A 26,883-nucleotide genomic window follows, 5' to 3' on the forward strand; every position below is an offset into this window, starting at 1 on the left:
GAATCTGATGACAGTTTTGGAAGGGTAACACAGATGGCCAAGGCAATGGCAGGGGACAGGACTTCCTGAAGAACTTTTACTACATTTTCTTAAATATGAATTAATGGAAGACTCTATAAAACTTCTTCCATCCTTCTGGGATTATCTTCTTGTTCTCCCCTCTTCTTTATTCTCAAACTACAATAAATAGATGGTGAATGGGAGCATGATCAGCTCTGAGATGGGTAGGGTGAGACTCCGTTCCTTTTTTGCCAACTAAGGTCTTTGTAACAGACACACAGGCTAGGTCACAGTTGCAGACTAAAGATGAGATAAAAATTGGAATACTTACTTATTGAACTAAGCCATAGCAAATATTTTTGAGATTATGTCTCAATGTTGAACCCTCAAAAATGACTTCTCCAGCATGTGATAATCATCAAACATGAAGATTTCCAGAAACAGAACAATAGAGAAAGGAAATGACTATATTTACATCCATAAGGGACAGAATAGGGAAGAGGGAAGTATTCTTTGATCATACTAGACCACCACCTTAGATGCCATATCTGGGAAGACCTGAGACACATGAATAATTAACTTTAAGCTAAGTAAGTAATCTCAGTAGTACTCCTAAAAGTTTATGGTTCATCTGAAACACATGCTTTTCTTAAATTCAGAATTTAAGGAAATTCTATTTTCCTAGTCACGCTAGTTACTTTATATTAGATAATCTAGATAAACTTTCAACCAATCTAGTCGGGTTAATTCAGTTTGCATGACTTCTAAGACTTTATATGGCTTAGCCAAACAGAAGATGAATAAAAATGGAAGAAAATGAGGTATAGGTGGAAAGTGTAATTCAAAGCCTATCTGAGAGAGTTGACAAAAGCAACTTCAGAAAGAATTCTTGGTTTTAAAATGATGTATCTTCATGGAAAAGTATATATGCAAACATAAAAAAATCTCAATTCACAAAATTATTTTAATAACTACAGCACTTAATCAAGCCTAGTTTATAAAGTGTTCCAAATACCTAAAAATAATATGTGAATGAGGAAGATTTTTTCTATAATCAAACCCTTGTTCTCCCACAAAATTACATTCAAAGAGACATGTTAAAATTAATTATGTGTTGAAGTGCAAAATCTAAATTTTGTTTTAATACTTTCTAAAGAACATACATCTCCTAAAAAGAAAAAAGCAAAACGTTTTAATAGTATATAGGCTTATCCTATAGAAAAAACAAGGAACTTCTTTATTTTAAAAGGTCAATATCTTTATACTGTTATATTTAAGACAAGTTCTTAGGACACCAAACAGACTCTGCCATTCACAAAATCTAACTGAATCCATAATAAGATAAAAAGAAATTTACAGGAAATCACAGGGGTAATAAATCTACTGAATTATTATTTATAGTGTGTTTGTGAAGAATACAGCATAACAAGGCAACAGGCCAGTATTTAAGGGCTGAAAGATTTATCCAATCTTAAACATATCAGTCTACGCAGGCCTGGAATCTGTAATCATCATTGCAGTTTAATCTGTCTTTGCAAAACAAAACTAAAAAATAGACTGTGTGCTTCTGTGATTAATCATTTGCATTTAACACCAATCTGAACTAATATAAAAGATCCAAAAATGCAGCACCAAGAACAAGGTACGGAGAGATGATGGAATTTGTTTAGAATACCATGTTCTGAAAGTGTCATGCCACCTTCTGTTAAATATTTGGTTCATTCCATTTTGTCATCCTGATTTGTATTCCGGAAGCCGTTAGAGGCTACAGGATTATTTCATTACAACCACAACATATGTTGGTGAGCAAAATCCCTGATCAGTTGCAAACTTCTTCCCCGTTAACCCCAAAGAATAATGGCACTTGAAAATCCCAAAAAGAGTTGTGGATTCCTAAGTCTCAACTTTCTGCACAAAGGACACCAGTGTGCAACGCGGCACCCTACAAAAAAAAATCAGTGTAAACAGTTTGTGAGTCCATGCTATACACGGCAGAAGCATGGAGTAGAAAGCTCAGATGACAATGTACTTTCAATGAAAATGGCCATGCTGCGGAATCATAAAAATAAAGCAAAGTTGGCAGTCATCCTCTCAGCATTTGGTGTTCAACTTTGGAATGCTGCCAGGTACGTAAATGTAGCCAAGGAGAACACATGTCTTTAAGAAAATGAAGACATTTTCAAAAAAGAAAAAGAAGAGAAAACAGGGAGGGAGGGAGGAACAGAGAGAATGAGAGAGAGACCAGAACTGCACTAAATAAGCAGTTGTAGTTACTAACACTGCCTCCTCTACCTCCCCCCTCATCAAAGCTGCTTTAACTTTGATGACCAGTACTTATTTGCAGATGTACATATTTTTCCCTGACCTTGGCAGCATCAAAGAATTTATACACTTAGCAATTCTTGCACAATCTCTTGAAAAGAACAGCACAAATGTTCTGCCCATCCATGCCAAGCAGGACTTGTTACTCTTCTCCACCTATTTTTCTTTCAGTAAGTTAATTTATCTGCTTAGATTTTGGTTCTAAAATAAACTTCTAAGACAACTAACCTTAGGGATTTTTTTTTCCTTCTTTTGATGAAGTTAGGAGAAAAGAAGTTATAGGAAAAACTAATTCATCTAATAGGCTATAAATTTTTGCAGAGTACTAAATACAAAAGATTAAGAATTATAGCTTTTCCAGGCTTATGAGGATGATAAATGAAATTTCTTCATTCATGTATCTGTTCTCAACACATAGCCAAAGAGTTTATACTGGAATCAAAGACAACCTCGATAGCTACAATAATCTTAATAACAAGTCCAAGATAACTATACTTTTATGTATTAAATATCTTATAGCACATAAACGATTTGAAAATAATATTCATTCGTTCTAATAACAGTGCTTAAAAGTCATGTTTAACACCTGGTTCTCCTTAATAAATTAAAATTATGACAACTTACAAAGCAAAAGCCCCTGTGAATTGCAACACAGTTTCTAAAGGGGTTACTGTAAAACTAGGTGCCATAAATATGCCGAACTTTACCCAGATTCACAGCAGGGGTGATTCATGGGCCCACATCGGCCTCAGCCAAACCTCAAAACAGGTGATTCATACTTGATTTCATTTCTGTTTACTTTTCTTTTAAATAAAGGACTTTCAGAATTCCAAAAAGTTATGTTCCTATGACTTGCAGGAGAAAGGAAAAAAGTAAATGCTCCTCCAATTCCAGTTCCACTTTTCATGACCAGCAAGAGTGGTGTAGGATGCCAAACAGTATCACAAACTAGGAGTCTGAGGAAGTTTTCATGAGAGAAGGGAATTATGCTGATCTAAAAAAAAATCATGATGCCTAGTGAACATTTACAATGCTGAAGACATTCTCACTTTCCGGTACAGAAGGAAGTTAAAAGTAGAAGACTAACTTTTATCTTTGTACGTATTTGTCGTAGGAATTTTTCTTCATGTTTTCCTTAGATGAAAGAATGAAATGGTTATTATCATTTATACGTTTCCTTCAGCTACAAGGAAGTATAGCATAACCAATAAGGACAAGAATCTGGAGTCGACCACTTAGATTCAGATTTTGACTCCAACCTTACATGTAAGGGACTGTGGAAAAGTCATTTTACCTCTGCGCCTCCGTTTCTTCATCTGTAAAACAGGGAGACAGAACTTATAGTAAGCATTTAATGAATACTATTTTTTCCCTCTGCCATAGTCTATTTCTTATTCGGGTTTTAACTAATGTTACAAACAGGTAGTAATATTTATAAGTAATAGTAATAAACTCTTAAATAATGCATATTAGGTATGGTTCTAAACAAATTACAAGTCATAACTCATGTAATCCTTACAACTAACTTTTGAGGTAAGCGTTATTTTCCAGAGGAAAAGGCTGCTGTACAGAAAGATTCAGTTACTTGTCCAAAGGCCAACTAATAAATAGCAAAGCCAGAATTCAGACTCATGTAGCCTGGCTTTCGAGTCCAGGCGCTTACCCCTAACCAGCTTCTTGAAGAAAACTGTTTAAATAAATCTTATAACGTCATAACTTACATAAAAGACAGAGAAATTTTGCATTCAGTATATAAAGTATGTATTGCATCTAGGTAACATTTTTGTCTGCAACCTAAAAGAATGACATTTAAAAAGCAATCAGATAAGCCACAGTTAACTTTTTTTTTTTTTTTGAGATGAAGCTTCGCTTTTCTTGCCCAGGCAGGAGTGCAATGGCACAATCTTGGCTCACCGCGGCCTCTGCCTCCTGGGTTCAAGCAATTCTCCTGCCCTAGCCTCCCAAGTAGCTGGGATTATAGGCATGCACTGCCATGCCCAGCTAATTTTTGTTTTGTTTTGTTTTAGTAGAGACAGGGTTTCTCCATGTTGGTCAGGCTGGTCTCAAACTCCTGACCTCAGGTGATCCTCCTGCTTTGGCCTCTCAAAGTGCTGGTATTACAGGCATGAGCCACCACGCCCAGCCCACAGTTAACTTTTGTTCTAATTAATGTTTTAGGAAACTGCAAGGAAGAACAGATTCTGTCTTTGAAATATTTGATATACTGTATAAGATGAACTGGTTTATCACTTTACAACAAGTTTATATGGAATAGAACCAACAGCAACCTCATCTTCCACAGTTCATGGGAAATCCCACTAACATCTGCACAATCAATGACCCCTATGGACAGACCCCTTCCTGTACTACTGGGTCAAGACTCAACCCTTTCCCCAAAGGGTAACATGGAGCCAATGTCCAGGGGAAAATGAACTAACTTCTTGAGGTATGCCATTTCCCCAATTCCTCTTGTAAAATATCACTGACTTCAGATAAGTTGATAATGTCAAGGGCCAGAAGACTAATTAGTTGACTAACTAATGGTGAACTGATTTATTAACAAAATGGAAACTTCATCTATATAACTGCAAAAATTGTTTCAAGGTAGCTGCTGTTCTGCTTTAGAGTCTAACACAGAAACATACCCAGAAGAAAACTTTCCTTAAGACAATTCTTAAGGTAAATTTGCTTCTTAAAGGTAAATTTTCATTAGCTAACTGTACAACTAAAAGTTTGGAAAGATAAAACCACTGGTAAATGCCTTTTACCCTTTTACTGTGTAGCCTTTTTCTGCTGATGTTACAATATATTCCAATATGTTTCACCATATTCCAATAAATATTTATAATTTTAATCAAATTGCTACAGAATATGACTAATGAGAAATTGACTACAGGGTGATAAAATGCTCTCATAAAACCTTTCATGTATATAATGTGATATATACGGTATGTATATGACATATTGACATATATATGACATATATATGTATATGTGTATATATGATATGTTCTCTCTCTCTCTCTCATTCTCTCTCTCTGTTCTCTAGCTGTTCCTTAGGTCTAGCCACAGTTAAATTGTGGGTTAGAGATCAGAAAAATGGGTATTAATACCACAATGAGCTACCACTGCACTGTTATAAAACCGGCTGTAATGAAAAACATTGACACTACTATGTTTTAGCAAAGATGTAAGACAACCGAAACCGTCACCCACTGCTTGTAGGAGTGCAAATTGGTACAACCACCTTGGAAAACTGTTTCATGGTGTTTACTTTAGTTGAACACAGGCATGCCATATTACCTAGCATCCACTCTATTCACTGAACAAAAACGCATACATATGTGTAGCAAAGGGGCACATAAGAACGTGCATAGGAACATCAGTCTCAGTTCCCTCAGCTGGAAACAGCCCAATGTCTACCAACAGAGAGCACATAAATCAAATGTCTTTCTACACCATGGAATGCTGTAAAATCACACCAACAAGCCAAAATCAACCAAAGACAATCCACAAATTATTAAAATGTCCAACATAGATAAATATAACAGCCATAATGTTCAGTGAAAGAATTCAGATACACAATGATTCCATTTATATAAAACTGCAAACACAGGTCAAACAAATGTACGGTATTGGAAGTAAGGATGGTGATTATCTTTAGTGAGGAAAGAGGGAATATGATTGAGAGAGGTCCAAAAGGGGACAGGTGGGGCTGAATGCTTATTTCTTTACCTGGGTGGTGGCTCCACGGGGGTTGACCTTATGACAACTCACCAGACTCAATACATGATTTGTGTACTTTTTGGCATATATGTTACATGATCAATAAGAAGGTTGATTTTAAAAGGCCCATTTTCAAGCCTAATTATATATTAATCTCTATTGGTCTGCTCAAGCTGCCATAACAGATTACTACAGGGTGGTTTCAACATTAAGAATTAATTGTCTTGCAGTTTTGGAGACTAAAAGCCCAAGGTCAAGGTGCAGCGGAGTTGGTTTTTGGTGAGGCCTCTCTCCTTAGCTTGCGGACTGCTGCCTCCTCACTGTGTCCTCACATGACCTTTTCTCTGTGTGCATGCATCCTCGTTCTCTTTTTGTCTTCTTAAAAGGATAAGAGCCAGGTGCGGTGGCTCATGTGTGTAATCCCAGCACTTTGGGAGGCTGAGCCAGGCGGATCACTTGAGGTCAGGAGTATGAGACCAGCCTGGCCAACATGGCAAAATCCTGTCTCTACTAAAAACACAAAAATTAGCCAGACATAGTGGTGCACACCTGTAATCCCAGCTACTGGGGAGGCTAAGGCAAGAGAATTGCTTGAACCCAGGAGGTGGAGGTTGTAGTGAACCAAGATCATGCCACTGCACTCCAGCCTGGGCAACAGAGCGAGACTCCACCTCAAAAAAAAAAAAAAAAGGGATAATAGTCCCATTGAATTAGAGTCCCACTCCCAGAGGCCTTATCTCCAAATATAGTCACACTGGGTGTTTGGGCTTCTAAAGATGAATCTGAGAGTTGGATAGGAGGACAATTTATTCCATAATGAACTCTCTGATATTCTCCAAGTTGTTTTTTTTTTAAGTTCTTAATTCGTTTCCTTTATGTCAAATTTTCACATTATCTAAAACTTTTAAATCTTAGTATTATAAAGACTACCTAAAAGTATACCTAGTGTTTCTGAATATTTTACTTTTTAAATTTCTTACAAATAATATACTGTTTATAACAATAAAATTATAAGGTTTCTAAAATTATATAGGAATTATTTTTAATTAAAGGGCAATAGTAGACTCTAACTGCAAGATATTTTTTTAAAAAATCCATTTCTATTGGGCAAATACCTTTGTAATACCAATTATATATGTTCCCTAGCTACAGACAAGTAAGCAGTATGTGTCGATGGAAGTCACTTGTTTAAAAAATACACACTTATATGAAAAAACAACATGTAAAGGGTATTTTTTCCAATTATTTATAATCCAATGTGCTGCCAGGCATGGTGGCTCACGCCTGTAATCCCAGCACTTTGGCACACTGAGGTGGGTGAATCACCTGAGGTCAGGAGTTCGAGACCAGCCTGGCCATCATGGTGAAACTCCATCTCTACTAAAAATACAAAAATCAGCTGGGCATAGCTTGTGCCTGTAATACCAGCTATTCGCAAGGCTGAGGCAGGAGAATCACTTGAACCCGGGAGGCAGAGGTTGCAGTGAGCCGAGATCACGCCACTGTACTCCAGCCTGGGTAACAGAGTGAGACTTGGTCTCAAAACTAAATAAATAATAATAATAATCATCTAATGTGCCCATTGTTACTATCTGCCATGCATTCCTGCAAACACTCCAGGAAACCATTTCTATTAAATATCTGGCTATCTTATGGTAGCTTTTACTTATTTTCAAATGGCAGCAAAATAGGAACGCTGTTTTAACAGAATAGAGATTAAATTACCAAAGGAGAAATACAATTTTTAACTCAGAACTCTTGCCAAAGACACTAGTTTTCCTTTTGTGACAGATGCAAACCAGCATTTAAGGGTTTTCAATGATATGCCTGTGTAATCATTACCCCAAAATCCATGCCATAGCAAATACCTCATCCTATTGATATTCTAAGAAACAGACCTGTATATTTACCCTTTGGGATAAATTTCCTTTTGCCTTCTTACATGCTCATGTATGTTTTGGCAATATATATCTAAATTTACATTAAATCATTTAAAAACTCTTGTTATCACTTATAATGGTGTTTTAAGCTACATACATTACTAAGAACACAAAAGAAAATTACTGTGAAGAAAAACAAATTCCAGTTTAGTTATACACACTATGGTAATCTCTCCTCGCCATGTGAATTGAGTTCTCAAAACTCTATGAAAAAGGAATTCACAGTCAAAAATATAACTTGAAAATGGAGTCCAGCGATTGCCTTTATGTGGCATTTCTACAGGGATTAAATGAGTAATAATGGGTTCTACACTATTCGTTTCTATTCATTATGTCTTGCTTACTTGAAACATATCAGTTTTGTTTCCATACAATTTCAACAAGCGGCCTGGCATTGTTTGTTGCTCTGCTGCAGCTACTATGCACACTAAGGAGCTAGTTTTTCTTTTTTTTTTTTTTTTTTTTCTGTTTCAGGTCCCACATGATGACTCAGAGTTGTAGATTCTAACTCTAGCTCTCCAGGTTCAATCTCCTTGTCTCAGAGGCAGAATAAATACGCACACTTGAAATGGAAAAGGCATTGGGTAACTTTCCTTTAACTGACTCACCCAGGTCACTATGTCCCAAGGCCCTCCCTTCATCAGCAGGACCATGATGCCTGGATTCTGCCCACTATAACATCAGGCCAACGCACACATCTTCCGCTCTTCTGAGAGCCTTCCCAGCTCCTGCTGACACCATTAGAACATAGCTCTAGGGCTGGGCCTCACTTGGCTTCATCTTCTATTTTCTTTCTACATGTTTCTAACCAAAAAAGCTTTGCTTTGCCCCTTCTTAACTCTTTTTCTCACTTCCTGCAACCACAACAATTCCCAATTGGTACGGGCCAGGATCCATTTTTTTCCAGTTGCCAAGTTACTTGGATGTACCACTGGCATACTCAAACGTTGCAAGCGGGGACTGATGGCTGGGGACAGATCATCCTTTGTCTAAGGACAGTGCAAAGCAGCAGCAACCAGCCACGATCAAAATCCCCACCAATGCTGCAGGTGGACAAGTTCAAGTTCCACTGCGGCTAATTGTGGGAAGGAAACATGAGGGAGACACCTGGTGAGTGCCACAAGGAGCCAATAAGGGTAGACAGCTGGTGAAATGTAACAGTCCCCAACAAAAACAAAACCCAAAAGGTCATCAAGGATTTATAGGAGACCCTCCTGCCACACAAACAGGGGGCAGGGATAGCCATGATGACGGACTCAAGCAGCATTGGGGAAAGTGGCATCCAAATGACACAGGGCAGCTTTTCCAGTTGACAACCACTGTTCTGGGGAGTGAGCTGTCATTGACAAGAGATGAAGAGAGCACTGGTCAGACACTGGCCGTCCGTGAGCCACAACAGTGGATTCTCTGCAGCATGCTCCCCCCCTACTTTCCACTCCATGAAGAGGGTTAGAGGAAGAAACAAGCTCGCTCGTTCCTGATGAGACTTCATTCTCAACACGCAACCACAACCCTCAGAGGTCCAGCTGCCTCTATGCCCTTCCTCTGGTAACGGAATTCCTTTCTGTTACCATATATAAGTGTGTTTATATGTTAGGGAGCCTGGCACTGTCTGTTTAGGGGACCGTTCCAGGCTGCTTGGCAGGAATATACTACACGTTAAATGAGATGAAGGCTATGTCTCCAAAGGCAGAAATGGTCTAAATTATGTCTCAGTGATACTGCATGTTCTATTTAACCTCAGTAGCCTCAACCATTTCAAGACCAAGAACGATTTTCTAGTTTTCAATTCAAGCTCAAAGTGAGAAAAAAACTCAACTAGAAGAACCCCAGCATCTCATAGATGGAGATACAGGTGCACCACCAGCTCTCTGTCCCACTAAAAAAAATTCCCCCCAAATCCATAATCATTTCTGCTGGAGTTCTCTCACTCTGTTTCAAAGAAATCCTCTGTAATGAATTCTACACTTGTCTTTCCTCAACTTGCCAGGAAAGAGTGTAATTATTACTTAGTCTCACTTAAAATTAAAATATTTTAATTATGACATTAAACAGCACAGTTTTCACTTCAATTAAAAGTAAGTACAATCATACTACATAAATCTTAAGGAAAAGAGTGAAAAACCGCCTTTAAAAATCTAAAGTCATTTTAAGATACGTTTCAAAACCATGAACTTAAAACTGTCTTACCTGGCGAACAAAACTATTTGAGGTAGTGTCAGATGATGTGCTTCCATCAGATCCTTTAAATCTGTTTTTCCTTCTGGCTCCTTTTCCATATGACTACAAAAAAAAAAAAAGAAATTAGATTATTATAAGACCCTTTAACAGGAATGTAGGCCTAGTTGTAGAAAACATCTAAGACCGAAAACAAGTAATACATTGCCATCATGTAAGCATCATTAAAAGTTAATATTGGTGGGATTCCACAAATCTATTTCCAATCAGTGATGATGTAGGGAGGACAGTTTTCTTTTCTGTTCTTTTTTGAGACAGAGTTTCACTCTTGTTGCCCAGGCTGGAGTGCAAGGGCACCATCTCAGCTCACTGCAATCTCTGCCTCCCAGGTTCAAGTGATTCTCCTGCCTCACCTCTTGCATAGTTGGGATTACAGGCATGTGCCACCATGTCTGGCTAATTTTGTATTTTCAGTAGAGACGGGGTTTCTCCATGTTGGTCAAGGTGGTCTCGAACTCCCGACCTCAGGTGATCTGCCCACCTTGGCCTGCCAAAGCGTTAGGATTACAGGCATGAGCCGTCGTGCCTGGCCGGGGAGGAGAGTTTTCTTGGCAAAGCACTGAATAACTAGTGAATTAAAACAATGGATGTTATCTGTTCTAAATATGTTAGCAGGCAAGAGGCAAAAGCCTGTAATGATAAAGCATTTAAAAATAAACATTTAAAACAAGAAGTTAAAGGTAAGATGGTTTGTTTCAATAATAGGATTGGGCCAAGCACAAACATCTAAAAATGAACTTGCTTTTCCTATTACATTTATAGTTTACATTCAGAACCCTAAGAATAAATTACACATCAATCTATGTTTAATTCTAAGCACAAATACAGTAAGTGCAAATATTAAACATTAAAATATAAACGAACAATAGCTTAACACTGAGTTTAGAGTTAAATGCAGCACACAGGTTAGAATCCTGGCCATAGCAAATCTTGACCAAGTTTCTTAATTTTTTCAATCTTTTCATCTTTAAAATGGGGTTAAGTATTAGATGAAATAATACCTCATAGGATTAAGTATGAAATGAAATAATGTATTTATAGCATTTAGCCTAAGATCTAACACATGGTAAGGACTCAAACTAATACACAAAAAGTGATACCTATGCAGGGGTTGGAAGACGTGGAAATGAACTGGACAAAAGTGTATATAACACGTTGAGAATTATTAGGCTCATAGAGACTTCATTAGATGATCAGAAATTTACACCATTTATTTTTAAAATCATCACATTCAGGTTTTGAAAATGCTATTTGGTCATGCTTCCTCTATTCATATGGTTTTCATTAAAATATCTGTCATAGTGTATGTAGCACTTAGGCAAGCTGAAATCTATTACAAACATTTGCGTTATGAGTAATTTAGATGAATTTGCAATCATTGAGAGGGTGGTATAATCTTAAAGCAAAAAATTTTCTTATAGATGTTTGTTCTATAAGTTCTCTTCAGAGTATCTAAGGGATTTATATAATACAAATGTGTTTCCATGACATTTAATTAACTCTCAACTTCATAAACGGCAAGAAAGCTACGCTGGGCTTTCGTAATGTAATATACAAGGTTCTCCTCAGTTAACAGCTTATTCTTTTTACTTATGTAAACACTATTCAGTAAACTGTTGAAAAATAACATTCTTTTAACCACTTTTTTTCTTTTCCAATTATTATGTAAAGTTTTGGATGGATGCATTTTTCTAAGGCCTAAGAAAAGTAAAACAAAGTATGAAAATCTCTTTAAAATTTTCTTTTAAATATATATTAACCCATGTGCAAAAGTACTTATTACCTTGAAAGTATTTTTAAGGCCTAACATGCTTCTTTGGGGGTGTAGGGACAATCCGTGTTAAATTCACCATTTACCCTCATGAGGAACATAAATTATCTTTGAGCACAAAGACAAAATATAATCTTTTCCTTTTTTTGGGCGGACAATGTCTTGTGCTGTCACCCAGGCTGGAGTGCAGTGACATGATCATGGCTCACTGCAGCCTTGACTACCCCCACACCCCCTGGGCTCAAGCAATCCTCCCACCTCAGCCTCCTAAGTAACTGGAACTACAGGCACACATTGCCATGCTTGGCTAATTTTTTTGTTTTTTGTAGAGACAGGGACAGGGTCTCATTGTGTTGCCCAGGCTGGTCTTGAACTCATGACTTTAAGCAATCCTCCCGCCTCAGCCTCCCAAAGTGGTGGGACTACAGGAGTGGGTTACCATGCCCAGCCTCCAGTACCATTTTTAAATGAACAGAAAAGAATATCTTCACAATTCTATTGTCCTTTAATTTTAGCATTTTAGTGATAAATATGTTTCATTATTCAGCTTCTTGGATGTGTAAGGTATTTTGTGGTTGCTCACAGTTGTACATCAGGCACTGTGAGAGCCACACAAAGTTAAAGACATTCAGTCACAGAGGAGGTGGTCGTTCTCTGCAAAAAGTTGGACACATTTAAAAACTCACATTAATTTTTCCAGGCCCCTGGGAATCCTGTTCATAAATGCTATTTCAGGCATACTTAGCTACCTATGCAAAGGATATGTAATGAAATTATTACAGTTTTCAACTGTACTAAGACAGTTTACACACTAAACAACTATGGCACACTGAACTGCATGCATGCTGGTGATAGTTTTGAGAAAAAAAATTGTTCTTCCATTACTTAAATGTGTAAGTGATGATTTATTTAAAGTATTCATTTGCTCATGCCTTAAGAGTGTTAGATCAACTCTCTATCATATATCATAATTATTAAAAGACAAAATAAATATATATGCTTAATTATATCTCTATTCTGTGATTTTACTAATTTCCACAGTAATTTCTCTTCTAAAGTTTCTCTTTTTTTTTTATTAAACTATAGAGTGACTACTTACTGACCAGTTATATTTTTTTATAATAACAGGATCAAAAAACAAAAAAAACCCATTTAAAGCATCTTTGGAAAGCTAATAGCCCATTTTCATATACCTTTAAAAATGTTAATGAGAATTCATCCTGCCATTACGAAATTAAATTTCTTTTAATCTAATGCGTATTTAAAATTAAGTCCATCTTGCTCGAAAGATTCGGTTTTCAGTTACTTGAAATCCTTGAAAAAAAGGACTAGACGACTACTTCTGAAGGAATTAAGGGGGAAAAAAATGGGAAGGCCAAACCTCTCCCAGATGGAAAAGACAGGTAAGATTAAGTGTTCAAATATTTAGCTGACTAAATTTGAAAATATATATATATATAAATGTGTGTAATTGTTTCAAGTGCAGCCACTTTTGTGAACAATGGTTTTTCTAAATATTTTTTGCCAACATTAAATATATGAACACCCAATATCTGAAACTGTTCATCATTAGTGTGGCCCAGGTTGTACAAAGAAAAGGGCAGACAGGAAAAGGAATTTGGCTATAGTACAAGGTGTTACCTATAGATTCTCCCTGACACGTGCAGGACTCTATGTCCTTCTTGAAAGAGTCCCAAAAGTGACTAATTTCCACTAATTGCTATTAGCTACATGAAGCGTAATAAAAACAAATTATGTCACTATACTAAAAAGAAAAAAAAACTCTTATATTTATATTACTTTATTTGTTTCAAAACATCAGGCTAAGATTTCAGAAACTAGGGAAAAAAATTCTTAAGACATTTCCAAAAATATATTAATGACTTATTAAAAAGACATTCAAAATCCATCATGATGTTAATGTCAGCTTAGTGTGAATGAATATCTATCTTTCTTGACACTAAATAACTTAAGAGTGGACTCCAGTCTTAAAAATCAGCAAATAAATGTTGACCTTTTCACAAGTAATGAAAATCTAATTTCTGTATGATTGAAGGAGACAGGAGTAATTAATTATAGAAGTTGTCAGTTAACTGGAGATTTTAGCCGTGCACACAATGTTGGCAGCCCCTGGGGACAACCTGAAGAATGATATGGCTTCTGTGCTTTGATAGTTATTGTGACAGCTCTCCTGCCTACAGATTACTTCCCGTGAGCATAATACTGACACTTAAAATTAGGCCGGGCATGGTGGCTCATGCTTGTAATCCCAGCACTTTGAGAGAGCAATGTGGGCGGATCACCTGAGGTCAGGAGTTTGACACTACCCTGGCCAACATGGCGAAACCGTTTCTACTAAAAAATACAAAAATTAGGCTGGGCGCGGTGGCTCACGCCTGTCATCCCAGCACTTTGGGAGGCAGAGGTGAACAGATCATTTGAGGTCAGGAGTTCAAGACTAGAGCGACCAACATGTTGAAACCCTATCTCTACTAAAAATACAAAAAAATTAGCCAGATGTGGTGACTGGAGCCTGTAATACCAGCTACTCAGGAGGATGAGGCAGGAGAATCGCCTGAACCCAGGAGGTGGAGGTTGCAGTGAGCCAAGATAGCACCACTGCACTCCAGCCTGAGTGACAGAGCGAGACCCTGTCTCAAAAACAAAAACAAACAAAAAATTAGCTGGCCGTAGTGACATGTGCCTGTAGTCCCAGCTACTCAGGAGGCTGAAGCAGGACAAATGCTTCAACATGGAAGATGGAGGTTGCAGTAAGCCAACACTGCACCACTGCACTCCAGCCTGGGCTACCGAGTGAGACACTGTCTCAAAAAATTAAATTAAATTAAATTAAATTTAAAAAACTAGTCTCCGTCTCTCTCAGTTCATGTTCAATGATGTTTATCCCCTTGAATTTCTAGACTTTCCTTATCTTATGACCAAAAACAAAGCCAAAACTATCCATAGAGAAATCATGTATCAAATCTCCTCATTTACCAATAGCTTAGTGTGAATAAGCTAAGGGTAAGATCCTTTACTAGGCAAGAAGTAGCTAAATGACATTCCTAGAAAAAGGAGTTGCCTTTTATATGGCTCAGTTCACACAAAAGCAGAAAGGAACAAGAAGCCTGCATAAATAGAGTTCTTGGGGATGGGGGTGGGTGTCTAGCAGGTAGAGGAGGGAGGAGGGAAGAAGAAGGCCAGGAAGCAGAGCTCTATCTGCCCAGTAAGGAGGAGCACAGGCAGGGAGGGCAGAAAGCCAGGAACAACACATGCCTTCTTCACAATCTACCTCCTGCCAGGCTTGGAAAGATCAGTAAGACAGGCTCGGTTCCTTTAAGTGATGTCATAAGTAGTTTTCTCTCTCTGTTATGTTGTGAAATAATGCATTGTTACAATTAGTTTGTAACGTGGTTTTTGACCTATACTATGTGTAGGATAGAGACAAGCTACACAATTGCAGAGTATCACCATCCTCTATGGGGTTAATGTATTTTGTTTAGCTTCTCTTGAACGGGCCAAGGCTACATAATTCAAAGGAATTAAATACAGCAACAGGTAAACTGAGTCTTCATATAAAAAGAGAGATGAAAAGAAAAAGAGCATGAGACTGTAAGAACAACAAAACCTCAAATCACTCAGATATATTTCAAATTATAAAACATACTCAGAAATTCTGATTGGCATGTCTGTAAATTTCTCCCATGCCACATCAGGAAAAAAAAAAAAAAAAAAACATTCAAGAGAAAAGTGATGGTGTGGTTAGAAGTGAAGATTTCAGCAAAATAAAAAGCACAGGACCTATGGCCACCCACTTTGGAGACTGCAGAAAACTCATTTGAACATGGAACCTAAGACTATTTCAGGAAAACAGTGTTGATTTAGTTCGAGAGCCACTAGAAAACAGCTGCTACTCTTTTTTGATAAAGCTCCTTGCTACAGCCATTCAGGATGTTGCCATCACATGCTTGAAAAGCATCTGGCAGACTCGGCTGGGGTGGGACCAGCTGGGACCTGTTGCTAGGAGCAAAACAAACAGGCCCGCTGGTTACTGTCTGTTCAGTTTCAGGTGTGACTGGAGGTGCCACTGACAATCTCCCTGAGGCCTAGAGTGCTGAGATACTGTTCTTGTTACTCCTCCATTTCCTCTTCTGTTACCTATCAATCCCTGTCACCTGCTTCCCGTTCACCCAACCTTCATGCAGGAGCTATTCAATTCCCCAGAGAATTACCAGTTTAATGTTGCCCCATAGAAATATCATATGAGCCAAATACATCATTGAAATTTTCCAGCAGCCACATTAAAAAGGTAAACAGTAACAGGTGAAATTAATTGTAACAATGCATTTATTTAACCCAGCATATCCAAAACATGATCATTGCAACTTGTCATCAATTTAAAATTTACTAATGAAGATGTGTTACATTCTTTATTTCATCTTAAGGCTTTAATAGCTGGTGTGAATTTCACATTTACAGCACATATCAGTTCAGACTAGCCACATTTCAAGGGCTCAAAAGCCACAGGTGGCTAGTGGCTACCACAGTGAACAGCACAGATTTGGAGCTTGGAGAAAGGGTCCTCCATGAGAATCTGGACTTTGGAGGTAGACTGTGTCCAAGTTCACACTGAAACTGTTCAACAGTTTACCTAAAAAGCAATGCAATTTTCTTAAATTGGAACTTTCAAGAATTTGCAGTTAGATTGCCACTCATTTCTTATGAAAGAAATGGATCCATTTTGGGCCGGGTATGGTGGCTCACACCTGTAATCCCAGCACTTTGGGAGGTCAAGGTGGGCAGATCACCCGAGTTCAGGAGTTTGACACAAACCTAGCCAACATGGTGAAACCCCATTTCTACTAAAAATACAAAAAAATTAGCTGGGCATGGTGGCAGGCACCTGTAGTCCTAGCTACTCAGGAGGCTGAGGCAGGAAAATTGCTTGAAACCAGGAGGTGAAGGTTGCAGTGAGCTGAGATAGTGCCACTGCACTCCAGCCTGGGTGACAGAGTGAGACTCTGTCTCAAAAATCAAAACAGAACAAAAACAAAAACAAAACAAACAAAACAAACAAAAACCAGGGCTCTGAGAAATGTATCATTTTGTTTATGGCAATGTACTGGGGCAAATGGACCGGAATGTATCAGGATGCTCCCTCTCTCTAGGCAGACTGATTGATACAGAAAAGGAAAATGGCAGAGTTTGCAAATCTACGTCTTCTGCTTTCTTCATACAAATATAATAATATAATCCAGAGGTGAAGTAGAATGATTCCTAAAACCAATGATTGCTTTAGAGGTTCCATTTGTAAATAGAAACTCCATTTCTAAGTAGAACTGCCTAGTAATTCTGAGTAGAATTACTCGGTACCACACAAACGGAGGATGCTTTAGAGCCAGCCTCCTTACTCAGGCAGTTTTTACCGCTGGTCTGTTCTGCCCAAACAGAGATATGGAAGAGATGACTTTGCCAAGCCTCACACAACCCTATGATGCCACGATTTATTAGATATAAAATAAACAGGCAATGGTTCCCTCAAATAATGGATGTGAGATGAACGCAATTCAAGTCAAATTGCTTTCATTTTTGGAAGGCAGAGAAAGCAAGGAGATGAATGTTGATGCAGGTGAATATTTCTATCTCTTAAACTTGCTTGTAAAATCCATTCTGCCCTCTCTGTTCTCTCTCCTTTATCTATGCAATCACTGGCTAATTCCTGTGAATTGAACTTTGAGATGTTTGATACACAGAACTGTCATATCCATTATCTTTTCATCTCTTTTTCTCTTAGGCCTGATTACCCCTGGCCCAAACTGTTACATCTGTCTGCCTCCTGGTAACTTCACTTCTGGACTCCTGAGATTTGAAACTATCATACAGAACATTTGCAAGTGAATATTCCCAAATGAGCTGTTAAGTGGGTCCTGTTTTGAACTCCTTCCACAGTTCCCTGTCGCTCAATACACTAAAGGTTCCAAGTCCCCAAGATGTAGTCTCAAATTGCTTTGTCAGTTTTATGCCTAACTGTGCCCAATCTTGACCTTACCATGCTCTTTTTAAACTAGAAATGATAAATATATACTGTAATATTTCTTACTTCTGGGGCTTTGTTTTATGTACGACTGCTTACCAACTGTCTCGAAAATATCTGGTGTAATCTGACCCATCCTTCGAATCTTTTTGCAAATGCCACCTCATCAGTGAAATCCTTACAGATTCCTCCAAATGGCATGTTTATAATCTTTATTCCTTTGAAGCCATATACTAGTCAGAACTTCTCTTACAGCCCCTATACATACATCCTAATTGCTGCTACTGGAATATAAATTCTTTGAAGGCAGAAATTGTGTCTTTCCACATCAGAATCATTTCCACATTGCTGCTGTACAATAATTTGTTGACTTACATTTAATCATTATACATAAATCACAAAGTAAATTAGTATCTCTTATCTGAATGCCAGCCCTGACTTTGATCTCTAGGAATTTAGGAACTCTATTTTTATCATAAGAATAAAAACTTTTCTAAAATATCCCTCAAGGAAGATCAAAGGCAAATGAGGGTCTAAACGTCCTTTCCTTTGATGGAGGACTCGAATATTGATAGTATTCAGGACCTTCATCCTAGAATAACCGAGGTCTCCGGGTACATTTTTCATTCTATCTAACCTGGCAAGCGTCTAGATAAAAATCAGGAGTCTAGAACAAATGCAAACTCTATTGGTTAAAATTCAGATCCTCTGGCAGAGACCAGATGGGAATGTAGCTGGTTCATTACATGTCCCCACTCGGCTTGTGAAGCAAACAGCCCAGGGCAGACTAAAATCTAGCTGTTTTACCACTACAAAAGAAATAGATTTCTGATTACACAAGTCCTTGGTTTCCACATTCTTCCCCTTCTCGAATCAAAGTGAATTATGTGTTTTAAGTTAGCACATTAATTTCCCAATGGTAAAAGAAAGTTCAATAAAGCTAGACTACTACGCCACTTGGAACTGCCATGATTACAATATCAAAATATCTAGAGCACTCAGGTTCCACCTATGGAAACAACAGCAAGAAAACACTTGCCACCTTTATTAGGTTATCACACTCCTGCCCCCACGACTACAGCAAATGATACTCTAACATGCTCTCTCTAGTGTGTGTATGTGTGTCTATGTATTAATATATAAGTGTATACACACACACTATATATATAATACCACAAATTAAAATCTGGCAAATATAGGCTTGAAATCAACAAGCCAATACCGTTAAGCAAAGAGACATTTCTCCAGAATGCTTCCTGAAATGTAACAATGACCTCTTCACATCACTGGCCAGCCAACAGCCAGCCCGCAGCTAGGAGTCTGAAGTCATTTCCCTGCTGGGAGAAAAGTTGAGCGACTCCTCACTGCTGAGACCTGGAGGTGTCTGTAACCCAAACTGTACCTGCTGAAGCCTTACGTAAAAAAAAGCCACCTTGTCATTGCCCAGCGCCTACAACTGACATCTCCAATTTCACAACAACCTGCAGCGAAGCTGACTTTTTCCAGAAACCGCGAATACTTATCGGAGAGAAAGGGGATCCTGGAGATCCCTGAAATGGCTAACATTTCAGGGGAGACGGAAGAATTAAAAACTTTCTTGTCCCCAGCTTGCTCGCTTCTTACGGGAAAGGCACGAGGTGGGACAGGCAAACCTTGGCAAGTGCCCGAGGGACTGGAGAGCTGTCAGCCCCAGGTGCGCAGTGTGGTCCGGGCAACTCTGGGGGGAAATCCGGCAGGGCGCCCCCACATTCGCTCCCCTCCTGCCCACCTCCACCCCATCACCCTCACACCCACGCCCATCCCAGTTCCGAGCGTGGCTAGGAGGGTCCGCATCGTAGAAAGCGCTGCGATGGGCCCCCTCCCGCCCACCCGGACTCACGATCTTCAGCAGGTCCAGTCCACTAGCCTGGTTCATGTCTCTCCATGTGCCTCTCCCGGGAAAGGGCGAGGAGGGCCAGCTGGGGCAGCCCGGGAGAAGTCTGGGAGGACGGGCAGGTCTCCCCCGCCCTTCCCCACTGGCTTTTCGGAAGCAGAGAAAAATGGAAGCCGAGGCAGAGCCAGGAAAAGGCGCAAAGGGGCAGGGTTCCCAGCGCCAGGAGAGGAGCAGAGAGTGGGCAAGCAGCGAGGGGAGGAGGTGGCTGACGATACCCAGGCAGCGGGGAGGTGCGAGGCTAGAGATCCCTGGAGCGGAGGTGCCGGGAGAGCCCGAGGTCGGTGCCCTGCCCGGCGGCTCACAAAGGAAGGAGAAAGCGCCGCGCTCTCGCTACCTGTGCGGCGGCTCCGAGCGCCCCCGCGGGAGCCACGTTCTCCAGCAGTTCCATCTGGATCTCCGGCGCCACCGCCGCCGCCGCTGTGGGAGGCGACTTGGACATGTCGCTTTGGACCATTGGCGAAAAGTCGGCTCGGAGCGAAGCAGCCAGCCCCGGCGGCGGATCCCCTCCTCCTCGCCCCCGCCTCCCGGCGCTCCGATCGGCTCTGGGGGACGCCCAGGGCTCAGGCCCGGCTGTTCTCGGCGCAGCGCCCCGCAGCGCCCCGGGACTCCGCGCCGCGCTGCCAGGCGCTCAGTGCGCGGGATGGGGCCGGGGCATCGGGCGAAGCGAGCAGCGCAGGAGGCGGGACGCGGGGGCGCAGCTGCGGTGCTGGGGAGAGGGGCGCCCTCCGCGGGGCAGCCGGGGCCGGGCAGAGCGGGCGCAGCGCGGCGGGGATCGGAGCCGCGGGCGCCGGGAAAGGTCCTCGCCAGGAGGGGAGGGAGCTCCGGGAGCGCGAGCCAGGGGGAGGTGCGTCGGAAAGCGAGAGTGACAAGCCGAAAAGTTCCTCGCGGGAGGCGCGCGCCGCGTGGGCTCCGGTTCAGCTGCTGCGCGTCGCGGTGGTGCACAGGCTGAAAAGTTTGCGAAGCCGCAGAAGCCAGGCCCGGCGCTCGACCCGGGCGGGGGGCGGGGGGCGGGCGCCGTGGGGGCCTTGATCCTGTTCCCATGGCCCCACACCTCCTCTCAGGAACCCTAAAAGCAGATCTCTTAACTTCGGAGGGGAAGGACGACAGAGGCTGGGTTCCTACACTTAAAGTTTTAAATTTGTAAAGGCTGCTGGCAGCCCAGGAGAGCAAATGTCTGCAAAGAACATCCCCTGGGCAGCTGAAAGGCCTTGCTGATGTCAGTAATAAGGATCCAGAAAAAGAAATGGCGTTGATAAAGATCATCTGGTGATCCCACCTGAACCTGCCACTGGCCTGGTCAACTAGGTGGGAATCTACCCAACCTGAGACGGAATGTTTTCCTTTATGACTCCTGTCTTCATCTTTGCCAAATTAAATTAGCACTACTTTCCAAACAGAATTGAAGTTTGTTGTTGTTTTAGACGGAGTCTCACTCTGTCGCCCAGGCTGGAGTGCAATGGCGCGATCTCGGCTCACTGCAACCTCCACCTCTTGGGTTCAAGCGATTCTCTCGCCTCAGCCCCCCGAATAGCTGGGATTACAGCCACATGCCACCAAGCCCGGCTAATTTTTGTATTTTTAGTAAAGACGGGGTTTCACCATGTGGCCCGCGCTGGTCTTGAACTCCTGACCTCAAATAATCCACTGGCCTCCGCCTCCCAAAGTGCTGGGATTACAGGTGTGGGCCACCACGCCCAGCCAGGATTGGAGTTTTTCCATAGGGGTGAAAACTCTTAGTGTCACATTTTTGACAAAACAAGCACTTCCTTAAGATCCAGAACTCTTGATAACAGGGTAGTGACTACAGTGAGGGTGTTTCACTTAACATTCCGTTCAGATAGTCCCAAGGAGGCACATTTTTACATGATTGAGTGCATCTCATTTCAACAAATTTTACTACCGTGGAAACCTCTGTAACGAGTTTTCCAGGTTTTTTTTTTTTTTTTTTTTTTGAGACAGAATTTTGCTCTTGTCACCCAGGCTGGAGTGCAGTGGCACGATCTTACCTCACTGCAACCTTCGCCTCCTGGGTTCAATCGATTCTCCTCAGCTTCCCGAGTAGCTGGGATTACAGGTGCCCGCCACCACACCCAGCTAATTTTTTTGTATTTTTAGTAGAAATGGAGTTTCACCATGTTGCCCAGGCTGGTCTCGAACTCCTGATCTCAGGTGATCTGCCCGCCTCTGCCTCCCAACATGCTGGGATTACAGGCATGAGCCACTGCATCCAGCCTAATTTTTGTATTTTTTAGTAGAGACAGGGTTTTGCCATGTTGCCCAGGCTGATCTCAAACTCCTGACCTCATGATCCGCCCATCTCAGCCTCCCAAAGTGCTGGGATTACAGGCGTGAGCCACGGCGCCAGTCCAGCTCCAGGCGTCTATTAATATGTTATTTTGTAACAACAAAATGCAAGTTTGGTATATTGAAATATACATGCAAACATTTACTGTAATAGGCTTCAACTGCCTTCTGTATTTTACTATGATATATTAAATTATATGAGATATAGTATTTGTTCTCCTCAAAGATAAGCATAGACATTTTAAACCTATTGTCTCCACCATAGCACTGATTTGAGCCAGGCTTAAAGAATGGGTCTTGACACAGTTAAAGATTTAGGCATAAAGCATCATTGATTTTCCTAATCTTTGGTATTAAAAATGCCGCTTTTATGGGCTATGGACACTAATAGACAATTCTCAAAAGAAGATATACAAATGGCCAACAAACATATGAAAAATGGCTCAACATCAAAAATGATCAGGGAAATGCAACTCAAAACCACAATGTAATACCGCCTTACCCCTGTGAGAGTGATCATAATCAAAGAATCAAACAACAGGAGATGTTGGCATGGATGCAGTGGTCAGGGAACACTTGTGCACTGCTGGTGGGAATGTAAACTAGCACAGCCACTATGGAAAACAGTGTAGAGATTCCTTAAAGGACTAAAAGTAGAACTACCATTTGATCTAGCAATTCCACTACTGGGTATCTACCCAGAGGAAAAGAAGTCATTATTCAAAAAAGATATTTGCACATGCGTGTTTACAGCAGCACAATTCATAGTAGCAAAATCGTGGAACCAACACAAATGCTCATCAATCAATGAGCTGATAAAGAAACTCTGATATATATGATGATGAGATACTACTCAACTATGAAAAGAAATAAATTAACAGCATTTGCAATCACCTGGATGAGATTAGAGACTTTTTTTTTTTTTTTTTTTTTTTTTTTAGAGACTATTATTCTAAGGGAAGTAACTCAGGAATAGAAAACCAAACATCATATGTTCTCACTGACATGTGGGAGCTAAGCTGTGAGGATGCAAAGGCATAAGAATGATACAATGGACTTTGGAGACTTGGGGGGAAGAGTGGGAGGGGGTACGGGATAAAAGACAACAAATATGGTGCAATGTATACTGCTAGGTTGATGGGTGTACCAGGTTCTCACAAATCTCCACTAAAGAACTTACTCATGTAACCAAATACCACCTGTACCCCAATAACTTATGGAAAAATAAAATTTAAAAAATTAAAATACCACTTTTTTAAAAATTTTGCTGAACGTTAAATAGAAGCACTTAAGTATTGGTTTGTATTAGTTTCTAAATAGGGAATATTTTGAATAGCAACAATCACCCGTGCTTTTATACGTATGCCTGTGTGTATGTGTGTGTGAAAATGGAAAAGAAATTGTATTGAAAGTTTTTGACTTATAGTCTACTTTCGCCCCATGATCTGTTGATAATATCACTCTTTTAGGCCTACTCATTTAATCAAACCCCGGAGTCTTCTTGAGCATGAGTTTAATTCTTAGGGATAACATTAAATCCATTTCAGACTCCAAACTCTGTGTGGACAGGAACCAACCACACTTATATTCTAGGACACATTCAGAATCTGGCAAGCTGCCCTCTGAGTTCTTTCAACATTCATTCAATAAAGTATGAATCAAGCTTCTATTTTGTGCCACTCAATGAGCACAGCCAACAAAGACCAGGTCACTAGCTCCATGGGGCTTACAGTCTTGCTAGTTAGCACTTAAAAGTCAATTAATAAATGAAGGAAGGAAGGAGGGAGAAAACAAAAGAAGGAACATTATTTAAAAAACAAAACAAAACAAAACAAAAAACCAGGCTTGGTGAAACTGAGTGTTTTCTCATGATATCTGTCCAATTTCTTATAGCATGCTTATTCGTGCATTCGCTTTCAATTAGGACCATTTGGAAAGTAGAATTTCATCTTTCATCAGATGTTTAAAGAGACCGCAGAAAAATCAAAACCTTGAAAATAATTTTAATAATGCTTATAACCAGAGGGCAAGTTTGAATTAAATGTTCAAATGTAATACAATATATTCATTTCATATAATTTATAATATGAACTCCCTGTTTTTTATGTTTCTCCCTACCACTAGACAGGGTTCCTTGAGGGCAGTGATGGCGTCTTTTTCATCTTAGTACCCCAGCACCACCCAGCATGGTGTCTAGCACTTAGTTAGAACGTGAAAACATTTGTTGTCTAAATGAATGAATGAATGTTGAACGACTTCTTACGTCTTAAAACATAGCATACAACTCATACAATGACAACATTTACCTAATCCTGACTGCCATGAGAACGTTATACTAATTCTTCCTTTATAACCAAGACTAGTTTAATTAGCATGTATTGAACACTAATCCAATACAATGTACCCATTCAGACTCTTGTCTGGCTTGTAAAATATCTCAAATACAGAGTAACAAAATGTTACTCCTGCAAAAGGGAGCAAACTCAGAATAAACAGAATAAAAAGACTTGGAAAATGTATGGATGCCTTCGATCATGGTTGATCTTTTTAAGATACTTTGACTTACACAATATTTAAAAGCCACAAACGAAAGCAAAAATTTGGTGAGTAAAGCCTAATTCTTTTTTTTTTTTTTTTTTTTCTTTTTTTTTTGAGATGGAGTCTCGCTCTGCCGCCCAGGCTGGAGTGCAGTGGCCGGATCTCAGCTCACTGCAAGCTCCGCCTCCCAGGTTTACGCCATTCTCCTGCCTCAGCCTCCCGAGTAGCTGGGACTACAGGCGCCCACCACGCGCCCGGCTAGTTTTTTGTATTTTTTAGTAGAGACGGGGTTTCACCGTGTTAGCCAGGATGGTCTCGATCTCCTGACCTCGTGATCCACCCGTCTCGGCCTCCCAAAGTGCTGGGATTACAGGCTTGAGCCACCGCGCCCGGCCAGTAAAGCCTAATTCTTTTAATGTTAAAAGTTAAGCAGATGCAAGAGACTCCAGCAATAATGGACGTGCCATCGAGGCATTCAAATGCAGATGATTAATTTCTTCAAGCTGTATGTTAGCTTCCTCGTGCTCATTAGTTGTTGTAATGGACAGGCATATTCTGAGAACTACTAATGCTCTGAAATAGGAACAGGGGCTGGTAAGAAACACTGGCTAAGGAAGCCACACATTTTAAAAGATTATTTTTTCTGTAAGTGGAAGAAAACAGTGATTATGAGGGCTTTATTCTTCCTCTCCTGCTTGCAGATTTGTGACTGCGTTTAACACCTTAAAAAGCAAGCTTTTTAGGACAGATACACATGTATGATTTCTCATTTTACTCAGTAAATCATTTTTCACCTTGCCGAAAGCCTTGGATTTCCGCCACTATTAACAGCATTTTCATAAGGATATATATCTGTATCGGCCACTGGCCTGACTTAGCATGATGCATTCCATGAAGTTATATGTTTGCTTTTTGTAAACCTACACTGTAAAGTGAATGCCTTGAATTACAGATTGTTATTTAAAAGCATATAAAGATGCAAGCAAATCCATTATAATGGGATTGAATGTATCTGTATGGATGGTAAAAGTTTAAAACTGCAATGTACAAGTGTTAGCAGAAAGTTTAATTCCACTTTCAGAGAAAAGATTTGACAGAAATGGGATTCCTTGAGTTCCTAAAACTACCCCGGAGAGCACTCTGGAATATTCAATAGTATATAGCACTTTTTAGTTTATAAAGCACATTCATTTGTGATCTATCTGATTTATTTCTCATCTAAACCTTGTTATAACAACTGATACTTTTGCTTACATATGAGGTGCCAGGCTTCCTATTAAGAACTTAAACGCATTATCTTTGCCTGTGACGTAGATATTACTATTCCTCCATGTTAATTAGGGCAAGTCAAACTGCTATAATAAACAGTCTGAATATTCAATGGATTTGAAAGAAATGTACGCTGGAGTAGGAGTTCCCCATTAGAAATAGCTCTGCATTGGCCGGGTGCGGTGGCTCACGCTTGTAATCCCAGCACTTTGGGAGGCCGCGGTGGGCAGATCACGAGGTCAGGAGATGGAGACCATCCTGGCTAACACGGTGAAATCCCATCTCCACTAAAATAAAATAATAATAATAATAAATACAAAAAATTAGCGGGGCGTGGTGGTGGGCGCCTGTAGCTACTCGGGAGGCTGAGGCAGGAAAATGGCATGAACCCAGGAGGGGGAGGTTGCAGTGAGCCCAGATCGCACCACTGCACTCCAGCCTGGGCGACAGAGGGAGCAGAGCGAGACTCCGTCTCAAAAAAAAAAAAAAAGAAAAGAAAAAAAGAAAAAAAGAAATAGCTCTGCATCATGCTGACATTTAGAAACCAAGGCTTGAGTAACTAGCTACCATCTTCACAATGCAACTTCCAATGTCACCATGTTATTCCCACTGGGGTTACTTGCAAGGAGGAAAAAGAACATTAGTGCCTGAGGTAATGGTAGATGGTAGTGCATGCAAGTTTTTATTGTCCAAACTTGGAAGTGTTACACATCTCTTCCACTTATATTTTATTGGCTAGAACTCTGTCACCCGACTAAAACTGCAAGACAGGCTGAGCAACACAGACCAATTGTATGCCTTAGGAAGA

At 40.2% G+C, this 26,883-nt stretch overlaps 1 protein-coding gene across 6 annotated transcripts in view; it reads right to left on the reverse strand.

Annotated features, from left to right (window-relative positions):
* The window catches only part of CACNB2 (calcium voltage-gated channel auxiliary subunit beta 2), a 401,610-nt gene extending 380,879 nt beyond the window's left edge, over positions 1-20,731 (reverse strand). For 3 of the 6 annotated variants that reach the window (XM_017962586.3, XM_017962583.3, XM_017962589.3), the window contains exons 1-2: positions 19,911-20,164; positions 10,179-10,271 (exon numbers count right to left, since the gene is read on the reverse strand). In XM_017962586.3, coding sequence (XP_017818075.1) covers positions 10,179-10,271; positions 19,911-19,946 — 129 coding nt within the window. In that variant the 5' untranslated portion in view covers positions 19,947-20,164. Of the gene's footprint in view, positions 1-10,178; positions 10,272-19,910; positions 20,165-20,298 lie in introns of those variants that run through there. The other 3 variants (XM_017962584.3, XM_017962582.3, XM_017962588.3) reach the window with 2 other exon arrangements.
* Positions 20,732-26,883: the final 6,152 nt, after the last annotated feature.

The sequence above is a fragment of the Papio anubis genome, chromosome 11, assembly GCF_008728515.1.
Source record: "Papio anubis isolate 15944 chromosome 11, Panubis1.0, whole genome shotgun sequence".
Taxonomy (NCBI): domain Eukaryota; kingdom Metazoa; phylum Chordata; class Mammalia; order Primates; family Cercopithecidae; genus Papio; species Papio anubis.